The sequence below is a fragment of the Nesoenas mayeri genome (assembly GCF_963082525.1).
Source record: "Nesoenas mayeri genome assembly, chromosome: 1".
In the NCBI taxonomy this organism is placed as follows: Eukaryota; Metazoa; Chordata; class Aves; order Columbiformes; family Columbidae; genus Nesoenas; species Nesoenas mayeri.
In genome coordinates, this window is record NC_137541.1 from 189,667,543 (window position 1) to 189,688,639 (window position 21,097).

A 21,097-nucleotide genomic window follows, 5' to 3' on the forward strand; every position below is an offset into this window, starting at 1 on the left:
TGGGTTGTGCTTTTTTTGGGGGGGGGGGAGAGGGAGAAGGGACTGACCAGGGATACTATAGATAGCTCCACTTTTTTGAAGTTATTTGATAAATCCCATTCTGGGATGCCCTTGTAGTTCTCGGTACATACAGGCAGTATCTAGGACTGAACGTTTTGAGCACTGGCTTCTATTATCCCATCTTTGAGAATTTGGAGATTAATCTTTATTTTAAACAACTAAAGATGATACCTTGGGCTAATGTTCCGAGTTCAAAGCTAGTGCCATAACTGGATCGTTCTGCTATATGAGTCGCGAATGTCCTCTCGTTCCTGTCTATTTCTCTTTAAGGCAACTTTCATTTTCACAGGGGAAGAGTCTCGGAAACTTCAGATCCAAACCCACCCTCCGCTGCGGGACGGGAGGTTCCGCCCGCTCGCCCGTCCAAGCGCAGAACGAGCCGTAGGGGCGCTCAGGGCCGGATCCCCGGCTCCCGCCGCTCTCCCGGGGCCGGGACCGGGCTCCGGAGCGGCCGCCCCGGGTCCCCCCTCCCGCCCCGCCGCTCCGGGCCGGGCCCGGCCGCTGCCACCACCCGCTCCCCGCCGGGGCCGCCCCGGCCCGGCCCCTGGGCCGCGGGGATGGATGAGCAGCTGCTCCGCGCCCTGGGGGCGCTCAGCCTGCAGCCCCCGCGGGGCCGCTTCGGCGGGAGGCTGGTGCTGCTGCGGGGGCTGCCGGGCTCCGGGAAGAGCACCCTGGCCAGGTAAGGCGGCGGCTCCCGAGCCCTTCGCCTTTCGTGGCGGCGGCGGGTCTCTGTCCTTCGGCTCCGGCCGCTCCCTCGGCCCGGGGACGGGCGGTGGACGAGCCCCGGCGTGCGGCGGGTGTGCGGGGCAGCTCTGTGTGTGTGTGCCGGGGAGAAGCGGCGCCGCGGGGCGCAGCCGGGCCGGGCTGGGGGACCCCCTGACCCCCGGGGTAGTAGGTCGAAAGAAGTTCTCCTCCCTCTCTACTCTGCCCTGGTGAGACCGTATCTGGAATATTGTGTCCAGTTCTGGGCCTTCAGTTCCAGAAGGACAGGGAACTGCTGGAGAGGGTCCAGCGCAGGGCAACAAAGATGATTAAGGGAGTGGAGCATCTCCCTTATGAGGAAAGGCTGAGGGAGCTGGGGCTCTTTAGTTTGGAGAAGAGGAGACTGGGGGGTGACCTTATTAATGTTTATAAATATATAAAGGGTGAGTGCCACAAGGATGGAGCCAGGCTCTTCTCGGTGGCAAACAATGATAGGACAAGGGGTAAGGGGTTCAAACTGGAACACAAGAGGTTTCATTTAAATTTGAGAAGAAACTTCTTCTCGGTGAGGGTGACAGACACTGGAACAGGCTGCCCAGGGGGATTGTGGAGTCTCCTACTCTGGAGACATTCAAACCCGCCTGGACACATTCCTGTGTAACCTCATCTGGGCGTTCCTGCTCCAGCAGGGGGATTGCACTGCATGATCTTTCAAGGTCCCTTCTAATCCCTAACATTCTGTGATTCTGTGGGTGCCGCTGGGCAGCACAGACCGGGGAGCGCTGCTGTCGGGTGCCTTGGAAGAAGGTTGAGGCACCAGTTCAGAGCTGGTTTTCTGGCTTGGGAGGGAAGTGGAAGTCTTGCAGGAACCTTGAATTAGCGCAGCCATTTGGAAACCTCCCGTGTCTTCAGAAATGGCTCAAAGTTTCATTGCTCCACTACCTGTAACTGCTCTATGGGCATACTGCCTACAGGAGTGTGTGGTGGTGTTCTGAGTAAGCACAGCCAAAGGAATGCTTCTAGCAAGACTGACTAATCACCCAAGTCAAGGTAGTTTCATTTCTTCTTTAAAAAGTGTCAGACTGGTGCCTTTCTTTTGGTTTTTTTTTGTGGTGGTGGTTAATCACACAGTCACGTATTTCCTCTCTCCTACTGTGAAAATTGACAACAGCTCTGACTTCTGTTTTCATGATCTCCTGCACTCCTGGTCAGAGCTGTCGTGGTATATAATACAGGCAGACAACTGCTCCAAGACTGATTAAAAGTAGGTGGGAAAACCCAGAGGGAAGCACTGGGAGACGGCACCGCATTCAGCGTGACACAGCACAGCCATTGCCTGGTATCACAGAATCTCAGAGTCTGGGATCTCACAGCTCCCAGTGCCACCCACTCTCCATCAAAAGAGGAGCATTTGTTGTCTTCTTAGTGTGCTCGGGTGAGGAACCAGCGCTGGTATCACGGGCTGATGCAGGGAAGTCTCTGCTGTCAACGGTGGCACCAAGAAGCTGCATGAGACCCTGGGTTCATCTGCAGTTTCCTCTGTTCAGTACAGTCCTCCCTGTCACACTGTGCCTTCTGCCTCACAGGACTTCTGCAAGATCAAGTGCTTTAATGAATGGCCAAATACTGTGTTTTTACTGACACCCAAAATAGATGTCTCTCCCTAAAGAGGTCAAGTACAGGCCCCTTCTCCTTCAGAGTGGTTTGGGTCTTCACATAGTACAAGAATGTAATGATTTGGGGCCATATTCTCAGCCAGTGCAAATAACTGACTCACCTATTTTTTTAGGTCAAAACACAAGATGAACTATTAATGACAGATCAACAAAATCAGTTTTAAGTGTTGTTTTAGTCTCCCGTGAGATGAATGTTAGAGGAACTCATTCTGTTTCTAGCCCTTGTTAATTGTATCACTGTATTTGGCCATTCAGCAGTACACAGATCAAAGGGCAGACATAAAAATAGCACTTAATACCTCTCCCTTAACTCTGTCCAGATTACGAAAGGATTGCACCAAGAAAATTCTGAGATTTGCTATTCCCCCATTATGTACCTTTTGGTGTTGTTAAACACAATGTGCTAAGCAAAGTGATGCTTGCAGAAAACTACTGCAGCAAAGCTCAGTGCAAGATCCCACTGGAGGAGGAAAGTGGTATTTATTTGCAAAATCCTTGGTAAGATCATTTTATCCATTCAAAGTTATTCTCTCAGATTTTATTCACCCACGCTATCACAGCCAAATACTTGCACGCCCCAAGATGCATGTGCACAAGCGGTCTGCCCAAAATCAGAGAGGACAAGGACCTTCAGCTCTCCCATCCTCAGTTCCTCTTCTGGGTTCCTCTTGGTGGCACCGGGGTGCACGTGGGTCAGCTCTGCTGTGTGCTCTAGCAGGGAGCCGTTACTACACTGCCATCTTTTCGCCTCCAAATTTTGCTTACTTGGTACTCCATGGATCTTAGGCAAAGTTTTTGCTTGTTATTTTCATTTTCCCATTTTGGGTGTATTTACAGCTGCAGCCTCTCTCCTGTTGGAAGGAGAGGAGGAAGGGAGGTGCGTGTGTGCTGCTGTGACCCCCTGGCCGTCCTCACGTCTGCTCTCAGGGTTTGCATCTTCCAGCAGCAAGTTACCTGCGCTGGGCCTTAGCGGAGCACTGGCCTTTGGGATGTGTAAACAGCACCTTTCCCAGTTTTATTGCTGATAACGACTGTCAGCGTGTGCTGTTGTTTTAACCTTTGCTCTGTTGTTTCTTCTGACACTTTCACACATGCCTCTGTCCATTCTTTGTATCAGCCAGTGTTTCTGTTACAACTTGCACATCTTTCCAGGCTCAGAAGTGTCAGGAACTGTGAACGTTATTGCTGGTGATATCACAACAGCTCCAGCTCCATTTTCAGTTTGTCACACAATCCTGGGAACAACCTTGGATCCACAACTGGTTTCCCTGACCCTTCAGTAACCACACTCAGCACCACTTGGATCCAACTTTGTAAGATTTAGTAACAGCACCTTTGTTAAATGATTTCCCCATCCCAGTCACTCCCCGAGCTCAGAGAAGCACGACATTGGCATAGACCTGTTCAGGTCTGGATTTTGGTTTCTGGTAAAGACAACGAAGGATGTGGTATATTGAACAGTCGAGGTAGAACGAGGAACTGATCTGCTCACCACCAAGTTTCAAACCTTTCCAGTTGCTCCGCTGTTTAGAATATACTTCCCTGAACACATATTTGATGTGACCCTAACCAGCTCCCTCTGACCCTTCACTGTGTGTCGCCACCAACAGGAGCACGTAGGAGATGAGGGATAGTTGGGTATCTCCAATCACCTCCATCAGGTGCATGTAACACCCTCCTCCTGAACACATTACCCCTTGACTTCACAGTACAGATCTTGTGATCAGACCTGGACAACTGCTAAGACAACAGTTATCTGAGGTGCAGTAGCAGGTATAGCTTCCAAAAATGTCTCAGAACTCTAATGAGCCGCATACAAGCTCATACCTGCTTCCTCAACAGACTTGTTGCACAGTAGCTTCTTCCAGCTCTTCTGCAAGATATTGCTATGATGCACAACTCGTGCTATATGTAACCCTCCATCTGGCAGTTTTGCTCAAGCACCAGGCTGGGCATGATCAAACATGCAACTTTTCAGCCACTGCTTTGATTTATCTCTTGAATTTGTTCTTGTACTCCCTTATGAAGCACAGAGGGAGCAAGAAGGGAAAAAAAAAAAAATGCATTGGTGCTGAGGCATCACTGCTTGGCACAATCTGTCTCTTCTCCAGTTCTCTCTGCTGCTTTTGCCCAGTTTGTGCCAGCACTGCCAGCCCTGGGCCAGCCCCACAGAACTGCGGCTCCGACAGGGCTTGTGGACCTCAGCTCTGCAGCTCCTGCTGCCAGGTGGCCACGCATTGTAAACATTTCCTTAGTAGAAAAGTGCGTCAGGTGATTCTCCTGACTCTGTTTATCAAGTGGAACACGCAGCCTGGTGCTTTACAAAATGCAGCCGCTGCTCTGAGCCCGCGGGAGAGGCACAAAGGCACGTACCAAAGGCATGTACATGCTCTGCCAGCAGGGCAAAGTCCTCGGGGCACCAGCCGTTGTTATAACACAGCAGGCAGCTGGTAGCACTGGCCATGTGCTCCACATCTCTTCTGTTTGTTTTGGGGTTTTTTTGGCTGAAACAAAAGGTTTTTAAACACCGTGGAATGTTTTGTGTTAGGAATAGTGACCAGAGCAAGTGGTTGTATGTGATGTCAGTGCACACGTGTTCTGATCTCCATTATGTGGGAAGTAGCGTGAGAATTTGCCGGCTCTGAGATCTGCCTGATGTGCTGTTCTGTTGCCTTCTGAGCACTGAAAATGTTCCTTCCAATCTGCTTGCCAGGCTCAAAACAGAAATTATTTTCAAATTTTCTGATGGAAAAACAGCCTATGAAACAGAGTTATGGATTTTTTTCTGTCCAAGTGATAGGATGAGAGGAAATGGCCTCAAATTGTGCCAGAGAAGGTTCAGATTGGATATTAGGAAACATTCCTTCATGGAAAGGGTTGTCAGGCACTGGAACAGGCTGCCCAGGGAAGTGGTGGAGTCACCATCCCTGGAGGTGTTTAAAAGATGTATAGATGAGGCTCTTAGGAACATGGTTTAGTGCCAGAGTTAGGTTATGGTTGGATTCGATGATCTTGAGGGTCACTTCCAACTGAAATTATTCTATATTACTAGTGATCATGGAGACTTCTCCCAAGTACTCTCAAGAATTCAGCTAGTAGAAACCATGAATATTTTGTTGCCTATAGGTACATTTAAAATATGAAATGATTACTTGAAAACAATGAAGATTATATTTAGAAAAAAGGAGACTTATAACCAATATAGATCATTGGAAAGCATCTTCAGATGAATAACACAGGAGACGCTAAAGCCACCTATCTATTCACTGAGGCAGCTGATCTAGTCAGCTACAGTACCTGGTGTAGAAATCTGCTTCACTTTGTAGAAGGGGGAAAAAGGGTTTGAGGAGATTTATGGCAAGTGGAGGATACATCCCACTTTCTCTGGAGCTGCTGGTCGACAGCCGGCTGAACACGAGCCAGCAGTGTGTCCAGGTAATCCTGAGATCTTTTCTTAAAGTGTACAGTTTTATGTGCCTAACTGTAGCTAAAGGGATGACACCTGTTTTAGCACAGTCACATTTTTAGAGAAGAGCTGGTGATGCAGATGGGTAAAGCAGTGGGAAAGGTGAGGTGCTGAAATATAGTGAGAGCTGGATATATCAGTTTAGCAGCACAAGAGTAACCAGATAAGCATTAGGTGCTCCCATACTTTTCATTTACCTGGGTCCAAAATTAAAGCAAAAATGATTTGACTGTTTGCTAACGGTTTGCAACAGGACTTCTGTTAGATCTGTTTGCCCAGCAGTAATTATGTGGATAAAACATCTCTTTGGAGCTGGAAGATAATGACATGTAGGTGCTAAATGCTACATCATTGAGTGGCTACAGCCCAGCGCTGTGAAGTCCACCCTGGCTGGTCCATCAGCAATGAGTCGCTGCTTTCTGGGGAGGTCATTACCACATACTCTTATTAATTAATTGGCAGATGATCAAGGTTACAGTGGAGATGGAGCAAAGCTAAAAGCTGACCTTTATTCAACTAAATGCAACATGCAGTCCTAGTGAAGAATTGCTGCTAGCAGGCAGATTAGGGTAAAATTGTAAGTAAACGGTTAGGGCAGAGCTGAAGAGGACAGAATTAAGCCTTTTCTGTCTGTGTGTTTTTTCGCTGATAACCTAGAGGCACCTCTTCCCTTGCTCAACTGAGACATAGAGAAATAGTTGTTTTGCAGCTTGTGGGGATGGAAGAGAAGTGTTTTATCAAGGAGGCTCAGACAAGTCCCAGGGACTCGAGACTACACATGGTTGGTGTGCGATAACAGGGCAGCAGCGTTCATGCCCGAGAGCTGTGGGATTTCTGGATTGACCTTAATTTCTTTTTCAGTGGCATTTTGGGCCCCAGGGAGACAGAGAACAGTGAGATGATGCTGTGGGTTCTTCCTGACATCTTGCAGAGACTCTCTCCTCCCCCAGCACTCCCTCGAGTGAAAAAATAGACAATTCTGTCTATGGACACAAATAAATCTGGATCACACACAAATGGGAACACAATTTTGCATGTTGTTGTTGTTGTTGTTGTTGTTGTTGTTGTTGTGCTCTCTAAGGGCTGGCAGAGGAATGTTTCATATTTAAACCCCCCAGAAGCCGTGATTTCCAGCTCCTAGAGCCGGTCACTGCCTGCGAGGCAGCTGGTCGCCTTTTGGCAGGACACAATTCATCCACCCTCTGTGGGTGTCGCGGTGTGAGCGAGTGTCGTGGTGGGACACATGTCGGTGTGAAGGGACGGGGGCTGCCCTGTGCCACAGAGCGCCGCAGCACTGTTTTACGGGTCAGTTGCATTTGGGAGTGCCAATCTAAGCAACTCAGGTTTGTTTATAAAACATGATTAAAAGCTGAAAAGAAATGGAAATTACTCACCTCTACAAGAGGAGCATTAACTGAAACGGTGAAAGTGAAAAGCAGAAAGAACCATAAAATTGCAACATATAAGAAGAAATATTGACTGAGCACTCAGATGTTTGTTTGCAATTTTTTTTTAAAAAGTGCTTTGTAGTCAACAACAAAAAGGAAAATAAAAGAACACGACAAGCTGACGGTGCTATAGCCCGTCTTGACTGGATGGCACATTCCTCCTGGTTATCTTCAAAAATCTCTTTGTAGCAGAACTCTCGTGGTCAAATTGTCTTTTGAGACCAACATCCATGCGATTAGCAGGTTTGTTTGCTTTGGTTTGTTATAAATAATCATGCCTTCTGAGACAGACAGAAAAACTGAATATATTAATATGATTAAAGACTCATATGTTGGTAGAGCAGTGTAGATTGCTCTGCTGACTTAAAGGAATCAAGGGCATGCCTTTAAACTCCGTTCCTTTCGCCCTATGTGTCCATCTATTGATTACAATACTTTCAGATCCTCTAAGCGGGGATATTTTAAAATTGTGTATATTTGCAGAGCATTCATATGGCTCTTGATTTAATGGTCTCTATTAAAGGCATGTGTTAGCATATATTAATGCTTCTTTTATATATATTTTTTTTCAGACAACTGAAACGTGAGTATCCCAGTGCTGTAGTTCTCAGTACTGATGACTACTTTATCGAAAACGGTGTATACATGTTTGAGCCTGACCTCCTAGAGGATGCGCACAAATGGAACCAGAAGAGAGGTGACCAAACTCAATCCAGAGGGTTTGCTTGTCAGTCTGTCTTTAAACTTAGCCCCCAAAATAAAATATCTCAAAGTGGTGTCATACAGTGCACTTCATGGGATCCTGGTTAAAAAAAATAGAATCTGATTTTATTTTCTCTGACTTATGAGAGATGACAAATGTTGGTGATTGATAGATGTTATTTCAGAAAGTAAAGCGGTGGCTGTGAGGTAGCAGGGCTGAAGCTTGGTGACAGCGGGTGTCCTGTGACTGCCAGCCCAGCAGCTGCTCATAGGTCATAAACCTGGGATCTTTTGCAAATAGAAGCCAATTGTAGCTGGTGTAAATACCTGGTGCTGTGATACCACTAAGTTCGTTCTACGAGAGGTTCAGACCTTGCCACTGGGTGGTTGCATCTCCTCCTCCAGGGGAGCATCGGCTGCACATTGACCTCTGCTCGTGCTTGGGGAACCCAGCGTGCCAGCAGCAGGCAGAGGGGACACTTTGGGGCTGGTAAGACTTGGCTCAGTCTGTTATTTAGTATGTTAGCTTTACTTAACGTGTTTGTTACATTACAGCACGCAAGGCAATGAAGAATGGGAAAAGCCCCGTTATTATTGATAATACCAACATCCATGCTTGGGAAATGAAGCCGTACGTGATGATGGTAGGGAAAGCTCTGAGTTTTTGCTTTTATATGCCCAGCTATGGTATTTAAGAGGTGATCTGACTGTAACTGTTTTTAACACGGCTAAAAATAATTACATTTATTTGTCCTTAGTTCTCTAGTTAGAGTTAAAGCTTGATAATGTGACAAAGTAGGGAAAGAGGTGCAAGTGTAGTTGTTTTGTCTAGTCAGCTGTATCACTCAGTGAAGGAAAAAACAGTTGAAAGACTGAAGTATCTTTGAACTTGCCCTTTTACTTCCTGGTGATGAGGATGTCATCCCCTTCCCCAGCAGTGACATGAATTGAACAGTTCCCAATCTATTAGTTCACAAATATATCAGGATATAACTTACTATTTTAGTTTATGACTTGTGAAAAATATACCATAAAGAGTCTTCAAAGACACATTGGTATCTCCTGCCAGAAGATGAATCGCAGTGCTGGAAAGCCTGGACATGTCACTCTAGCCGCAGCTGTGAATGTTTGTGGGTGCCCAGGAAGTGAGCGCGGGAGCACAGCCGGGGGGTCAAGATGTACAAAAGGTCAACAGACTTCCCTGCCTCCTTTCCCCCAAATCAAAACAAAAGCAATCAATTACTGTAGTAAATATATACATGTGATGTCTATTTCTGTGCGTATATGTGTGTGTGTGTGTATACATATATACACATACACAAATACGTTGCTTTATCTTGAAAAAAACTGAGGTCTGAAGGCTCAGTGGCTGGAAGTATCATGGCTGATCCATGTTGAGCTCACACTTCAGAAGCTCCACCAACCTGTGGCTCTTGAACCCTCTGTGACTTCCTCAGGTGCCAGGATGGTTTGGCCATGGGGGACAGGGGCTGGGGGCAACGCTGAGGCAGGTTTTGCTGGGAGACTCAAATGCTTTGATGTAGAAGGAAATGAACCAACTGGGCCTCAGACCAGCCCATTGATGGGATTCATGGTTATCTTCCTTTTTCTGGCTCCTGGTACATAGGATACGTCACTTAGCCCAGGGGTGTCCAACTCGTTTTCACCAGCAGCCACATCAGTCTCGCGGTTGCCTTCAAAGGGCCAAATGTAATTTTAGGACTGTATAAATGTAACTACTCCTACAGAAATGTAAACTCCTACAGAAATGTAGGAGGCTGATGTGGCCCCATTGAAAAGGAGATTGACACCCCTGTCTTAGCCAGATAAAACCTCAGGCGATCTGGCAGATTCCTGAGCTCGGCCATCATACGTCTAAAACTTCTGTGTTCTTCTTCAGGCACGTGAAAATAGATATGAAGTTATATTTCAAGAACCAGATACACCCTGGAAGTTCAATGTTCGAGAACTGACAAGGTACATCTTCTTCTCTTTGATACAGCAGAGACGGCTTCTCATTTTATTGATGTGTTCTGAGGAAGGTCAGCCCTCTTCCTCTTCATATACCCTAAAAAGTAACCTAGTACTTGACAACAGAAGGAGTGTTGTGGAAAATTTCTATTTCTCAGTACCTGGTCTGCAGTGAATTCAGCCCTGAAAGAGCCTGACTTGTGCTGCAGTGAGTCCGGCAGTAGAAAAAGCAACCCCCTGGAGCATGTCTTTATGCTGAAAGCTTCTCAGGGCAAGAATATTGGTTTTTATTCTGTATTTTGAGCAGCATTCTTCATGTCTGGGCACAAAAAGCACATCTAAGCACTGCAGACAATATTCAGACTTATGTTCTTAGAAAATGTAACCGTAACAAAGATTATCTTACTGTAGTGTGGTGGGATGCTACAGTAAGTGTGGTCAATATATAGGGTTCTAGGGGATCTTTCTAAAGATCTTACCATACACAGAAAAAAAAGGATACAATGATCATATCAACTCCACATGACATGATAGGATATAGAGGCAGCCCAATATGGCTCTAAGTATCTTAGTTTGACTAGTGGCTGCAGGGTTGATGGTTATATCACAAAAACATCCACGCGGGCTACTTTTCTAGCTCTTACCCAACTGGCTATAAACTGTGTTACATTGGCGAGTGCACCCCCATCGACTAGATCCAGAAGCTGACAGGCGCTACCTTACTTGTTATCACAAGTAAACAGGTCACGGGTGCTTCATTCTGACTGATTTATTATGTGGTACCAGGTGGGATCTCTAGTCCAAAGTTGGCGCTGCTCCTTTTTGTGCATGACAGTGACAAACGGCAGCGGGCTGTGACCCAGGGTGCTGGTGGCTCCGCGGTGAGGCAGGACATGGCAGATGGTGGCTGCTGGCTTGGGGCTGACACCAAGAGCCTCAGCAATCGTGCGTGTCAGCTCCCCCTTGCGCAGCTCCAGCTGGGAGCGTCTGTAGGGCATCACTGCAGGGGCAGACTTTACCAGTAATCCTTCATTATAGGCCAAGGTACAGGAAAAACAATCATAGAATCATTTTGGTTGGAAGAGACCCTTAAGATCATCAAGTCCAACCGTAACCTAACTCTGGCACTAAACCATGTCCCTAAGAGCCCCATCTATACATCTTTTAACACCTCCAGGGATGGTGACTCCACCACTGCCCTGGGCAGCCTGTTCCAATGTCTAACAACCCTTTCCATGAAGAAATGTTCCCTAATATCCAATCTGAACCTTTCCTGGCACAGCTTGAGGTCATTTCCTCTTGTCCTATCACTTGCTACTTGAGAGGAGAGACCAGCACCCTCTATGTTACACCCTCCTTTCAGGTAGTTGTAGGCAGCGATAAGGTCTCTCCTCAGCCTCCTTTTCTCCAGGCTAAACAGCCCCAGCTCCCTCAGCTGCTCCAGTGTTGAGGGATGCAGGATTTGCACAACACAAGGCTTTGAAAATATGAATGCAGAACAAACTTAGATTCTAGATCAGAAATTGTGCCTTATAGAGCTGAATAGCAAAACCAAAGATATTCAGAGTTTGCAAACTCACAGACAATCAGAAATTCCTTGTGGTGTTTGGAAAAATAATTCCCACTGATGTCTAGAGAGGCTGTGGCTGTTTCCGGCCTACCCAGACAGCCCGGCATGTCTGAGCATCCTGGTCCCCTCCCCTTACCAATCTGCACTGAAGCCTGAGCCACACCAGGTATGATTTTCCTACACTTGCGCTCAGAGCAACAACAGGTTTTTGACCTCTGCACTTGTTGATTATGAGTCAATGCCTGGGCTATCTCCAGCACTTGTCTGCATTTTTCCAGATGTATGAAAGCTCACCCTGAGGCTAACAACCCCTTAGCACCAAAACCCAGCAATACATAAAATAATACACAGGTCTTCTACATCACTCTTTCATTTCAAAGCACTTGTCTAACTTCTTATGGCCTGCCTGCCCACAGAAATACTTGCGTTACATTTTTTTAAGCAATCACAAAAATATTTTTAAGAAGTAGGTGGAAGTGAAGAACAATCTGGACAAAAAAGGTCTAGAAGTAGATCAGTGGGGACATGAACTGTTATCCTGACCATATGAGGAACCGTAGCAAGCTTCAGATAACCTCTAATACAAGGATAGCTAAATAGTTGTATTTTCTGTTAACGTTGACTTTACAGAAGAAATACTCATCGTGTCCCTCGAGAAACAATACAACGGATGAAAGAACAATACGAGCACAATGTTACCTTCCACAGTGTTCTTCACTCTGAAAAACCAAGCAGAGATGAGAGAAGCTCCAATGGACCAAATCCATCCTACAGCACGGATGCCCATTCCAACCGCCATCCAGCCTTCTCAACCAGAAGAGCTCACGTGGCACGTACAAACCACATGCCATTTCAGTGAGGAGGTCGATTCCCCGGCGTGTTTGAATTATCAGGGTATAAAAGTCTCTAGTTTTACATATGTTTTATTCTAAACTGGTTTTTATTCTTGTATTTTTTCTACTACTTTTGTAAATTACTTTTATTTCTTACAAATTTTAAATGTCACTGGAATGATCTCACAGCTCTACATGACTGATTTAATGGCGCTCTCCCCAGTACAAACTGTGCTCCTTCTAATCTCTCTTCCTCCATGAAAGTCCATTCAAGCTCAGGGTGGCATTTACGGCCCCGTGCCACACGCTTTTTGTTTGTTTGTTTTATGCATCACGTTCTGTCAATAATAGATGACAATTCATATTTTTAAATTCTTTCTTTCTTACTGGCCATATGGCTAATACCTTTTTCATGCTGCTGTCATTTCTTGCCATTGTAATACTTTATCTCTGGCTGTACAGACCTGTGTATTGTCCCACTCCCTCTTGCCTAAAGCATTACTGCGTCTTTAAGAGAGGCAGCGCGAATGGTGGAAAAGGTACCTGTGACTATTGTAGCATGACTGGATGCTGCTCCCCATCTACACCTCTGCTGTCTGGATTCACGCTGGTCTTACTTCAGCTTTGTCTCAGCCAAACAGCTTCTCCAGCCTGTAGGTGAAACAGTTTAACACACCAAACCTTTATTTTTGCCAAGACATAGGAATTCCACTGATCTTGAGACAAGTGCACATAGGCTCCTATAAGGAAACATTAGTGTTAGGCTTGTCAATGTCTAAGTAGGAACAGGGCTACAGGAGCAGCTCTGAATAGCTGAAGCACCAGGCTACCAAATACCCAAACTAACTCAGAAGCACAAAACAATGACCTAAGAAAGTGGGGGAAAAAAATGTTATTGTAAGAGGAGAAATCAACTCCTTCCACCACTAAGTGTTGAGAAGCCACTGACTGATGGATGAGTGAGAAAATAAGCCATCCTGCAGTAGTTTTGTCTATATTGTTAAATTCTGCTATGTCCTCATCAGGAAGTCTTGTGAAACATTTTTAAAACTCAGCATTTGTGATGGCTATTTTTTTTTAAATAGGTGCAGATTATCTGTCAGGGGTTACCACACAGGGCACTGGTGTGCTATTTTGCAGTAGGAAGTGAAGACAGCTCACATTGGACATTGAGAAATATGGATACAGCTGTGATTCATCCAGCACTTCAACAGACAGACAAGTATTAAAGGTATAAAGAAATATGCTGTTGCTGTGCAAAAGCCAAGCTGTCTGCAGGACATGGGTGATGTATGAGATGAATTGCATTTGTACTCAAGCTGCATTTAAAGAAATAGTATCATCACTGTGAATAACTGTGAGCTAGGGGGCCTGGGAGCCCGGCTCTGCAGTGTTGCAGAGGGGTTTACAGAACCATCAGCCAGGTTGTGTCAGCCCCTGAGCTCTCCAGTCCTGCTACAATGTCCAGCCCCCAGTTCAGCACCGGAGCCCAGTGCCAGGCAGAGGACCCCTGAGAAGGTGTTGCATGGGAGCTGGTGGGCTCTGTTCTGAAACATCTTCCCTCCTTTGGCCCATGCGTGGTGGGAAGCTGCAGGGCAAGCATCGGTGTGGCAACAGGCTCCCTAAAACATGGAGTTGGCAGCCAGTCCGGTGGGACTGTTTCCCTCTCCAGTGGAGAAACTCCAATTCTGAGAAGCTCCACCTGTTGAAATTAGTGAGAACAAAGTAATGAATTCAAGTACTGACTCAGTCTCAGCAGAAAGATCCAGTGCGAAAACAAAGATCTGATTATCTTTCATGACGCTGTGGCCTCAAGTGCTTCTCTAAAGAAGTAGGAGCTCAGAAATACTAACCAAGAATCTACCATTAATACCTTTGTATGGCATTTTGCTATGAAACAAATAATCACAGCTCTCCTCTAAACCTCTTTTAGCACTATATGGAAAGCTTGAGGGGAAAAGTACAAGAACTGTGACAGAACTACAGAGAAATAGTTCAAAGTGTTATGTTTGGTAACAAACTTGGAGAATTGTTTATTTTGCCCTGTGCCACTTCTGACAGCCAAACAACTATTCTAATACTGCAGAGGGTAACAAAGCTGATTGCTTCAGGCTGAGACAAAGATCCTGCTGTAATTTAAGAATCCATCAGAATCAAAGCAATGGCTAACAAAGTGTCATCAAAACTCCAGCTACGCTGATGCTATTGTACAATACAGGGTTGTGTGAGAACTGTATGATTACTCCAAATTATTTTGCAAATGAAATGTCATTTCATGACTATTTGTTTTTGTAATATAGCTTTATTAAGTGCAATCACAATTTAATGTACGAAGTGTAAAAATAATTTGAATTTGAAATATATACAATACTGTACATGTGCATTCAGTAGCATTTTTGAGGGTTTAGCCTTCATAGCATTCTGCAGGCTGGCAGTGAGTCCTCAGGTTCCTTTGTGTCCTTCTGAAGAGCCTCAGCTACTTCAGGAACTGCTTTTTGATGAGTTATTTGCTTCCCCAGTAGACCTGGAACTATTTTCGGGTGAAAGATCATCAGAAAAATTAGTAGCTATTGTATCGCTGTTTTCATTTACATAATGGATCTTCTTTTCTTCTGGTAAATTATTCATGAGTGCTTGTGTATTAATCATTGCAAGCTCTTCATCAGCAACCAGGTCATTCTCAGGAAGATGGACAGTTTGTCTCAATTTTCTATAGTGAGTAGCACAACCAATATTCCGATTTGTTTCTTTTGATGACTTGCTGCGCTGTAAACCCAAACTTCGTGGAGGCTGAAATGCTCTTTTTACAGATGGAGAAATGATTGAACACAGTGGTGTAAGGGGTGGAGGGGCAGGTATGCAACTGAGCAAGTCCATAGCTTTTCTCTTTTTGCTGTTTTTGGGATGCTCTTCATTAATTGTAGAAGATGAAGGTGTTTTTGCTGACCCCGGTGTGACAAGTTTCATATTTGGTGTGCTAGTTGACAAAGGGCTTGGATGCTTTATTTCAATTTTAGAAGAGACCTAGTTAAAAAGAGATAAGTCTTATGTTGAATAGAATGTCCTATTTCATCAACTTCCTCAATTACTTCCATAATATGGGGGAAAAAAAACTGATACAAAACCGCTATGCCATCATTCATGTCCAACTTAACTTTAGTCTGGTATGTTCTGATGGTGACTAATATTATCCTTTCCATTACTGATGCTTGATAAATCACTGTTTACATGTACATTAAGACAGCACATTTGCATCCTGTTTCTGAGATCTAAGCTAAACGTAAGGGAATTTTTCTGTGCCAGAAGGTAGGAATCAAAGCACTCATAAAAAGGAGTTAAGTCTTCTACTGCATTGGATATATCCTCACTTGGTTGTTAAAACGGGGAAAAAAGAAAAAATAAACACTAAGAAAAAAGGGGTAGAATATAGACCAAAAAACTTTAAGATAATAATACACACAAGACAGATGTTGCACAGCAAATCATTCAAACACACACTTGAGAATACCTTTACTGTCTCATTTGTTTTAACTTGGTTAATATATTAAATAATTTGATATACACTAAACCTTTAGAATGAAATATTAGCGCTCTCTGAAATGGAAAAGGATGCCTTATAAGTCTAAATTTAGTCCCCAGGAACTGGTATCCCATCAGGGTGTTTCCACCTCCCTCACAACTAGTGGCAGGAAACATTTTTGTTCTGACTGCACTCAGTACTCCACATCAGGAGCAAATTGCCACCAGCTGCCTTCAGGGGAAACTTGAGTGCTGTTTAACTCAGTTTTTGTCAAGACTTATAAAATGTAAACATTTACTAGGTGATAATCTCTTCTCTTTTAAATCCTGAAAACAGTGAACAATATCTAGGAAAAGACCACCAAGAGGTAAATTTTCTAAACAAAGGTAGGAACTGCAGAATGCCATGAAAGAAAAAATTACAGATCAAGATTTTTCCTTCCAGTGACATCCATGTCAATGAAATCCATGTCAGATAATCTTCACAGTGGGACCAAGGAAGCAATAAATCATCTATAGGGAAAGGATGAGTCATTTTACTTATATAAAATTCAGAATATTTGAATTATGCTATGAGAACACAGGTCACAAAGGGAGATTTTCACGTACTGCTCCTGGGGAACAACCCTAAACTCACACACGGAGGAAGCTGCTCAGGCTGCACTGCCCCTAAGAGAACATACAGAGTGGGCTGAGAAGTGAGACCGTTCACCACAGCTGTCAATATAAAACCTGCTGATATCCTTACTGTATGTACTGTCAGTATAAACACAACATTAATTACTAGAAGCTTACCGAGGTTTTATCCTCTGCATAAAGACCTGAGCTGCAGGAAGGAGAGGGGCATTCCCAGCCACATCTTTTAGTTAAAGTGGGTGTAAGCAAGAGATTTCTTCGTAGCAAATTCATCAATTTACTTTCTGCATCAGAGCAAAACGAGGCCACATTCTATAAAGGAGAACAGTTTACAGTGCAGAATATTTGTTTTTCAAATTGTGTAAGTACTATATGCTCAGAAACAAACTATTTAGGACTTTGTTTTCTTATCATAATCCCACTAGAATTTTATTTTGTATCAAACCAACAGCTTAGAAGACTGCTGCACTTTTCTTGGTGGGAAATACCATACCTTCCTTTTATTATTAGCAAGAAAACAATCCTTTTGTATTTAAAGTTGTTTTTCTCTAACATGTGAGAATGCATGACCAAGACATGATATTTAGCACAGCTAGAAAACTGAAATAATAAATGAAATGAACAATCTAATACTGAATATGTTTGGCTAGATAAGATGGTAAATTTCAACTTTTAAAAGGCTAGAGCCAAACTGTCCATGACAGATTCCTTATTGACAGGTACAATATTTTTTGTGAGCCAGAGAAGATTCTATGGCACATCCTAAAGACAGTGTTGGTTGAGCTCAATTTAAAAAAAAAAAGCCATTCAATAGGTGATATGTAGAGTCCTCCAGAAAAAGTGCATTAACGCCCTACTCCATCTCTCATAAAATCCCCTCAAGTTCAATATGATGTGCATTACTTGTTTTAGAGATTCAATAGTACTAACAGACTTTCTGATGAAGAATGTAACACAGCAGTAACTAGAATGAATCATTAAACTAAAAATCTCCCTATTTACCTCTATCATACTTTTCAGTTCATTAACCTTCTCTTGAAGATACTTTTCCTTTGGACAGGCTGAGAATACAGAAAGATCCCCAGCCAAGAGCACAGGAATCGCTGATCTGAATTCAGATTGCCACTGAAGGTTGCTTGCAGAAATGAATGAACAGCGGACAACTATATCTTCAATAGCAAAGTGTCTGAGATCTGTCCAGATCTTTACTGCCACTAAATTATAGCTTTCATCAGATAAGTACACCATAGTAGCAAAACCTAAAAGCAAGAAAAAAAGGTCTAAATTAAACCTTAAATCTTTAAGTGAAGGTAGATTACAGCAATTTGTATCTGTAAAAAAAAGCCACATATCTTGAAAGGGTATTGATAAATATAACCTGGCAGCCTATCCACATGGTGACAGGTGTTTCATGCTTCATTCATTCTCTACGCTGTCTCCCTACTGATTGCAGAAGACAACTCAAGTATGTGTTCCAGTGCTTAAAAAACAGTACTCCTATGGTGCTTCTCCTTTTTATTCAGATGATTATCCCCCATCCCTACCCATGAGCTCCAGTGCCTGTGTTCCACTCATTCCATGACACTGTACACGAAAGAGGGAGCTCACGTACACGCACAGTGGTTCTTCTGCAGATACTGAACACAGATGTGAGAACTTACATCCACTGTTTATGGAAAAAAAATAAAAGCTGCTCTTGAGCCTAGATCCTCCTGAGCTAATAGGCAAGGACAGTTTTTATTTACAAAAACAGAATTATCTGCCAGCATATCATGCCTATATGAGCAGGTTTTCATGGGCCTGAAATGCAAGTACACCATGAAGATAATTTTGACTTTTGAAATAAAAAAAATCAGTGCTTCTGCAGTGGAAGAACATGAATGTGGTCCACAACGTACCTGTTCTGCTAATAGAAACTACAACGCCAACTAGATCAACTTCAGCACATGGTGGCTGAAAAGAAGGATCCAACAAATGGCTGAATTTTAGAGCCTGTCTTGGAAAGAAAATCTGTGCCAGCATCTCCTGTGATACCTGAAGAAACATAAATTCGTAGGTATTTACAACACACTTACATAGACTGTGATACATTTTAATGATACATCTTTATGCACTTCAAGCACTTACTGACAATTGTAGATACTGAGTTTTCTTTGTTGCTGTTAACTGTATGTTAGTTGAGTCTGATCTTCCCTTGGCCTGTGATGCTGACAGCTGGTAGATTCTGTACCGACCGCCTTCCTTTAACAAGGAACAAACATCCAGCAGTGGACGCCAGATACTCAGTATCACTCCTAACAATGTCAGATCAAGATATATTAGCTGTGCAATACTAATGTGAAGGCTTTTAAACAAAATAAATCCACAACACTCCCACCCAAAAACCCTAAACCAAAACCAAATAAAACTGGAAGTGTTATCATGCAAGCTAGAAAACTCTTGGGAAACTCTACAAATCTACCTGCTATGTTGGCCAGTTAACATGTTTAGATAAAAGTTAGTTATAATTTTCCAAATACTGACCTTTATGTTTTTCTTGCTTTCTGTAGTCTACCACACATAGTCTCCATACAGTAGACACATCTCTTTTGGAACAACTGTTTTCTTCCTGTTCTGCTGACTCTAAAGCCTTCTTGAATTCCTCCCGTATCCGAGTTTGCTTTTTATCATTCATCAACTGCCTGTGAGCATTCAAAGCTTTTAATTGGTCTTCACTGAGATATCCCTATAGCCAAGAGAAAATGTATTCAGTATCTTTTTTATTAATAAAAAGATCCTGTCAAGATTCCTAGGTAGCCTCCTTCTTAAGTGTTTGTTACAAGCAATTCATTGTTCAACTGACACAGTACTAGGACTTGAATGAGGTTTGTTAACACAACAGGAGCCACCAGTCTTGACTGGTACTCAGCTGGTGCTCCATTGTCTAATTATTACATTACATACTGGTTTTATGTGATAATTAGTGAGAAGCTTGCTTAAGAGTGCATAACTACGGTGAATATTTAATACAACAGGGATGCTTGCCATATTAGAAAAAAATTCTGTGAGAAGAAGAGTTGCACCTCTCAGAAGGCTGCTACCTCTGAGCTGACACAGGGATTTCCACTAAAATACATTGGGAGCATTACCTTTCTGACCAAGCCTTCAAGATCCAGATGCCTTTACATGCAGCACCACAGAGATACATAACATTTGACCAAATAAAGCCACAAATCATACGGCTTTATGGCAGTCAAGGACTCTGACGTGCAGATGGTGAGGCATGTATTTAATTTTAACAACTGCCAGGGACTAATCGCCTGCATTTTTATCAATAAAGGCATAAACACACAGAAGTTGTGACTGAACTGGAATAGGGAATGAAGAGAACAACAACAATATAATCATGCAAACACTTCAGCGAACAGCATGCAAGAATAAGTGTGTGAAACTCAAGAGTTACAAGATGCATTTAGTTTTCATGTACGCAAGACAAAGCAAAGTAATAAAATTACGAATAACATTAGCTTTTAATTGTGCTATATCCTGGATTTTTTATATCAAGAGAAAATAGGATTTTGTTTTACAATCCAAGATATTATTAATCTATTTAAACAAGCATACATTAAAATATTTTCAAAATTATTTATCTTAGTTTGTTTAGCAATAAGAATGCTGTAGAAAAATCCCAAAGTTAGGGTTGATTTTAGCAGGAGGTACTAAATTGTAGTTATTTCACGAGCATTTCAATATTGGCCTAGTAGGATCTACAGTTACCTCCATATACCCAGGATCAGATGCATTCTGAATTGCTTCATAAAGATCCGCACCATCTTGCAAATTATGGATTTGCTGTCGTGTGACTATGCGTGATCTCGGTGTTGTTCTTTGAGTTCTCTCTGTTGAAATAAAGTCATTATGTTCAGTACAACCAACACACTTTAAAAGTAAAAAAAAAAAAATAAAAATAAAAGAAATAATTATGTAAGAAGCCTGGTAGTACATAGGCCTTGCCAGAATAAAAATACAAAACACTACTACACACGAAATAATATATGTGTGTATATGTGTATATATATATATCTCTTAGGAAAATACAAGCAGAAAAAAAAATCTAATTCATTGAAATACAACACAGATTAGAATATAATACAAACTTTGGGGAAGCCAGTATCAGTTGTGGGAGACTTGATGGGCTGCCATGAAACTTCATTGATAGTTGACCGTATTTTCTGTATGTCAGTCACTTCTTCTTCCTCTCGTATAGCCAAAAAGTTGCAAAGATACCAAGATCTGGGACAACAGGTGACTACAGGCCTTTATGTGAAGCCTCCTTAGGACACCAGCTAAAAGCCAAGTTAACTTTTATTACATGAAACTATTACCCTCCTCTTCGGTAAGTCACTGTGCTACTACTAGTTTGATTAATTCCTTCAGCATAGTACACTCCAGTATAGACAAGTTTACCAGTCAAACATGAAACAACACAATGAGGTCACGGATACGTGGAAGTTCTTATCAGTGAAGTTAAGAAT

At 43.2% G+C, this 21,097-nt stretch overlaps 2 protein-coding genes across 2 annotated transcripts in view; one reads left to right on the forward strand and one right to left on the reverse strand.

Moving 5' to 3' along the window:
• Positions 1-501: 501 nt before the first annotated feature.
• N4BP2L1 (NEDD4 binding protein 2 like 1) lies at positions 502-14,827 on the forward strand. The gene is made up of 5 exons (XM_080347037.1): positions 502-739; positions 7,925-8,049; positions 8,610-8,698; positions 9,955-10,031; positions 12,226-14,827. Exons 1-5 carry the CDS (start codon positions 618-620, stop codon positions 12,452-12,454), a joined length of 642 nt encoding a protein of 213 aa, XP_080203163.1. The 5' UTR covers positions 502-617; the 3' UTR covers positions 12,455-14,827.
• A 63-nt stretch (positions 14,828-14,890) lies between these two features.
• BRCA2 (BRCA2 DNA repair associated) overlaps positions 14,891-21,097 on the reverse strand; it is a 36,303-nt gene continuing 30,096 nt past the window's right edge. Inside the window, exons 20-26 of the mRNA XM_080347021.1 lie at positions 20,340-20,461; positions 19,107-19,308; positions 18,711-18,877; positions 18,482-18,617; positions 17,586-17,842; positions 16,743-16,895; positions 14,891-15,452 (exon numbers count right to left, since the gene is read on the reverse strand). Coding sequence (XP_080203147.1) covers positions 14,910-15,452; positions 16,743-16,895; positions 17,586-17,842; positions 18,482-18,617; positions 18,711-18,877; positions 19,107-19,308; positions 20,340-20,461 — 1,580 coding nt within the window. The 3' untranslated portion in view covers positions 14,891-14,909. The remainder of the gene's footprint in view (positions 15,453-16,742; positions 16,896-17,585; positions 17,843-18,481; positions 18,618-18,710; positions 18,878-19,106; positions 19,309-20,339; positions 20,462-21,097) is intronic.

Bases quoted from the DNA above. Each gene is read 5' to 3' on its own strand.
- N4BP2L1 (XM_080347037.1), top strand. From the start codon at position 618: ATGGATGAGCAGCTGCTCCGCGCCCTGGGGGCGCTCAGCCTGCAGCCC. The intron at 740-7,924 runs GTAAGGCGGCGG...ATTTTTTTTCAG, and splicing joins GGGAAGAGCACCCTGGCCAG to ACAACTGAAACGTGAGTATC. The intron at 8,699-9,954 runs GTAGGGAAAGCT...GTTCTTCTTCAG, and splicing joins TGAAGCCGTACGTGATGATG to GCACGTGAAAATAGATATGA.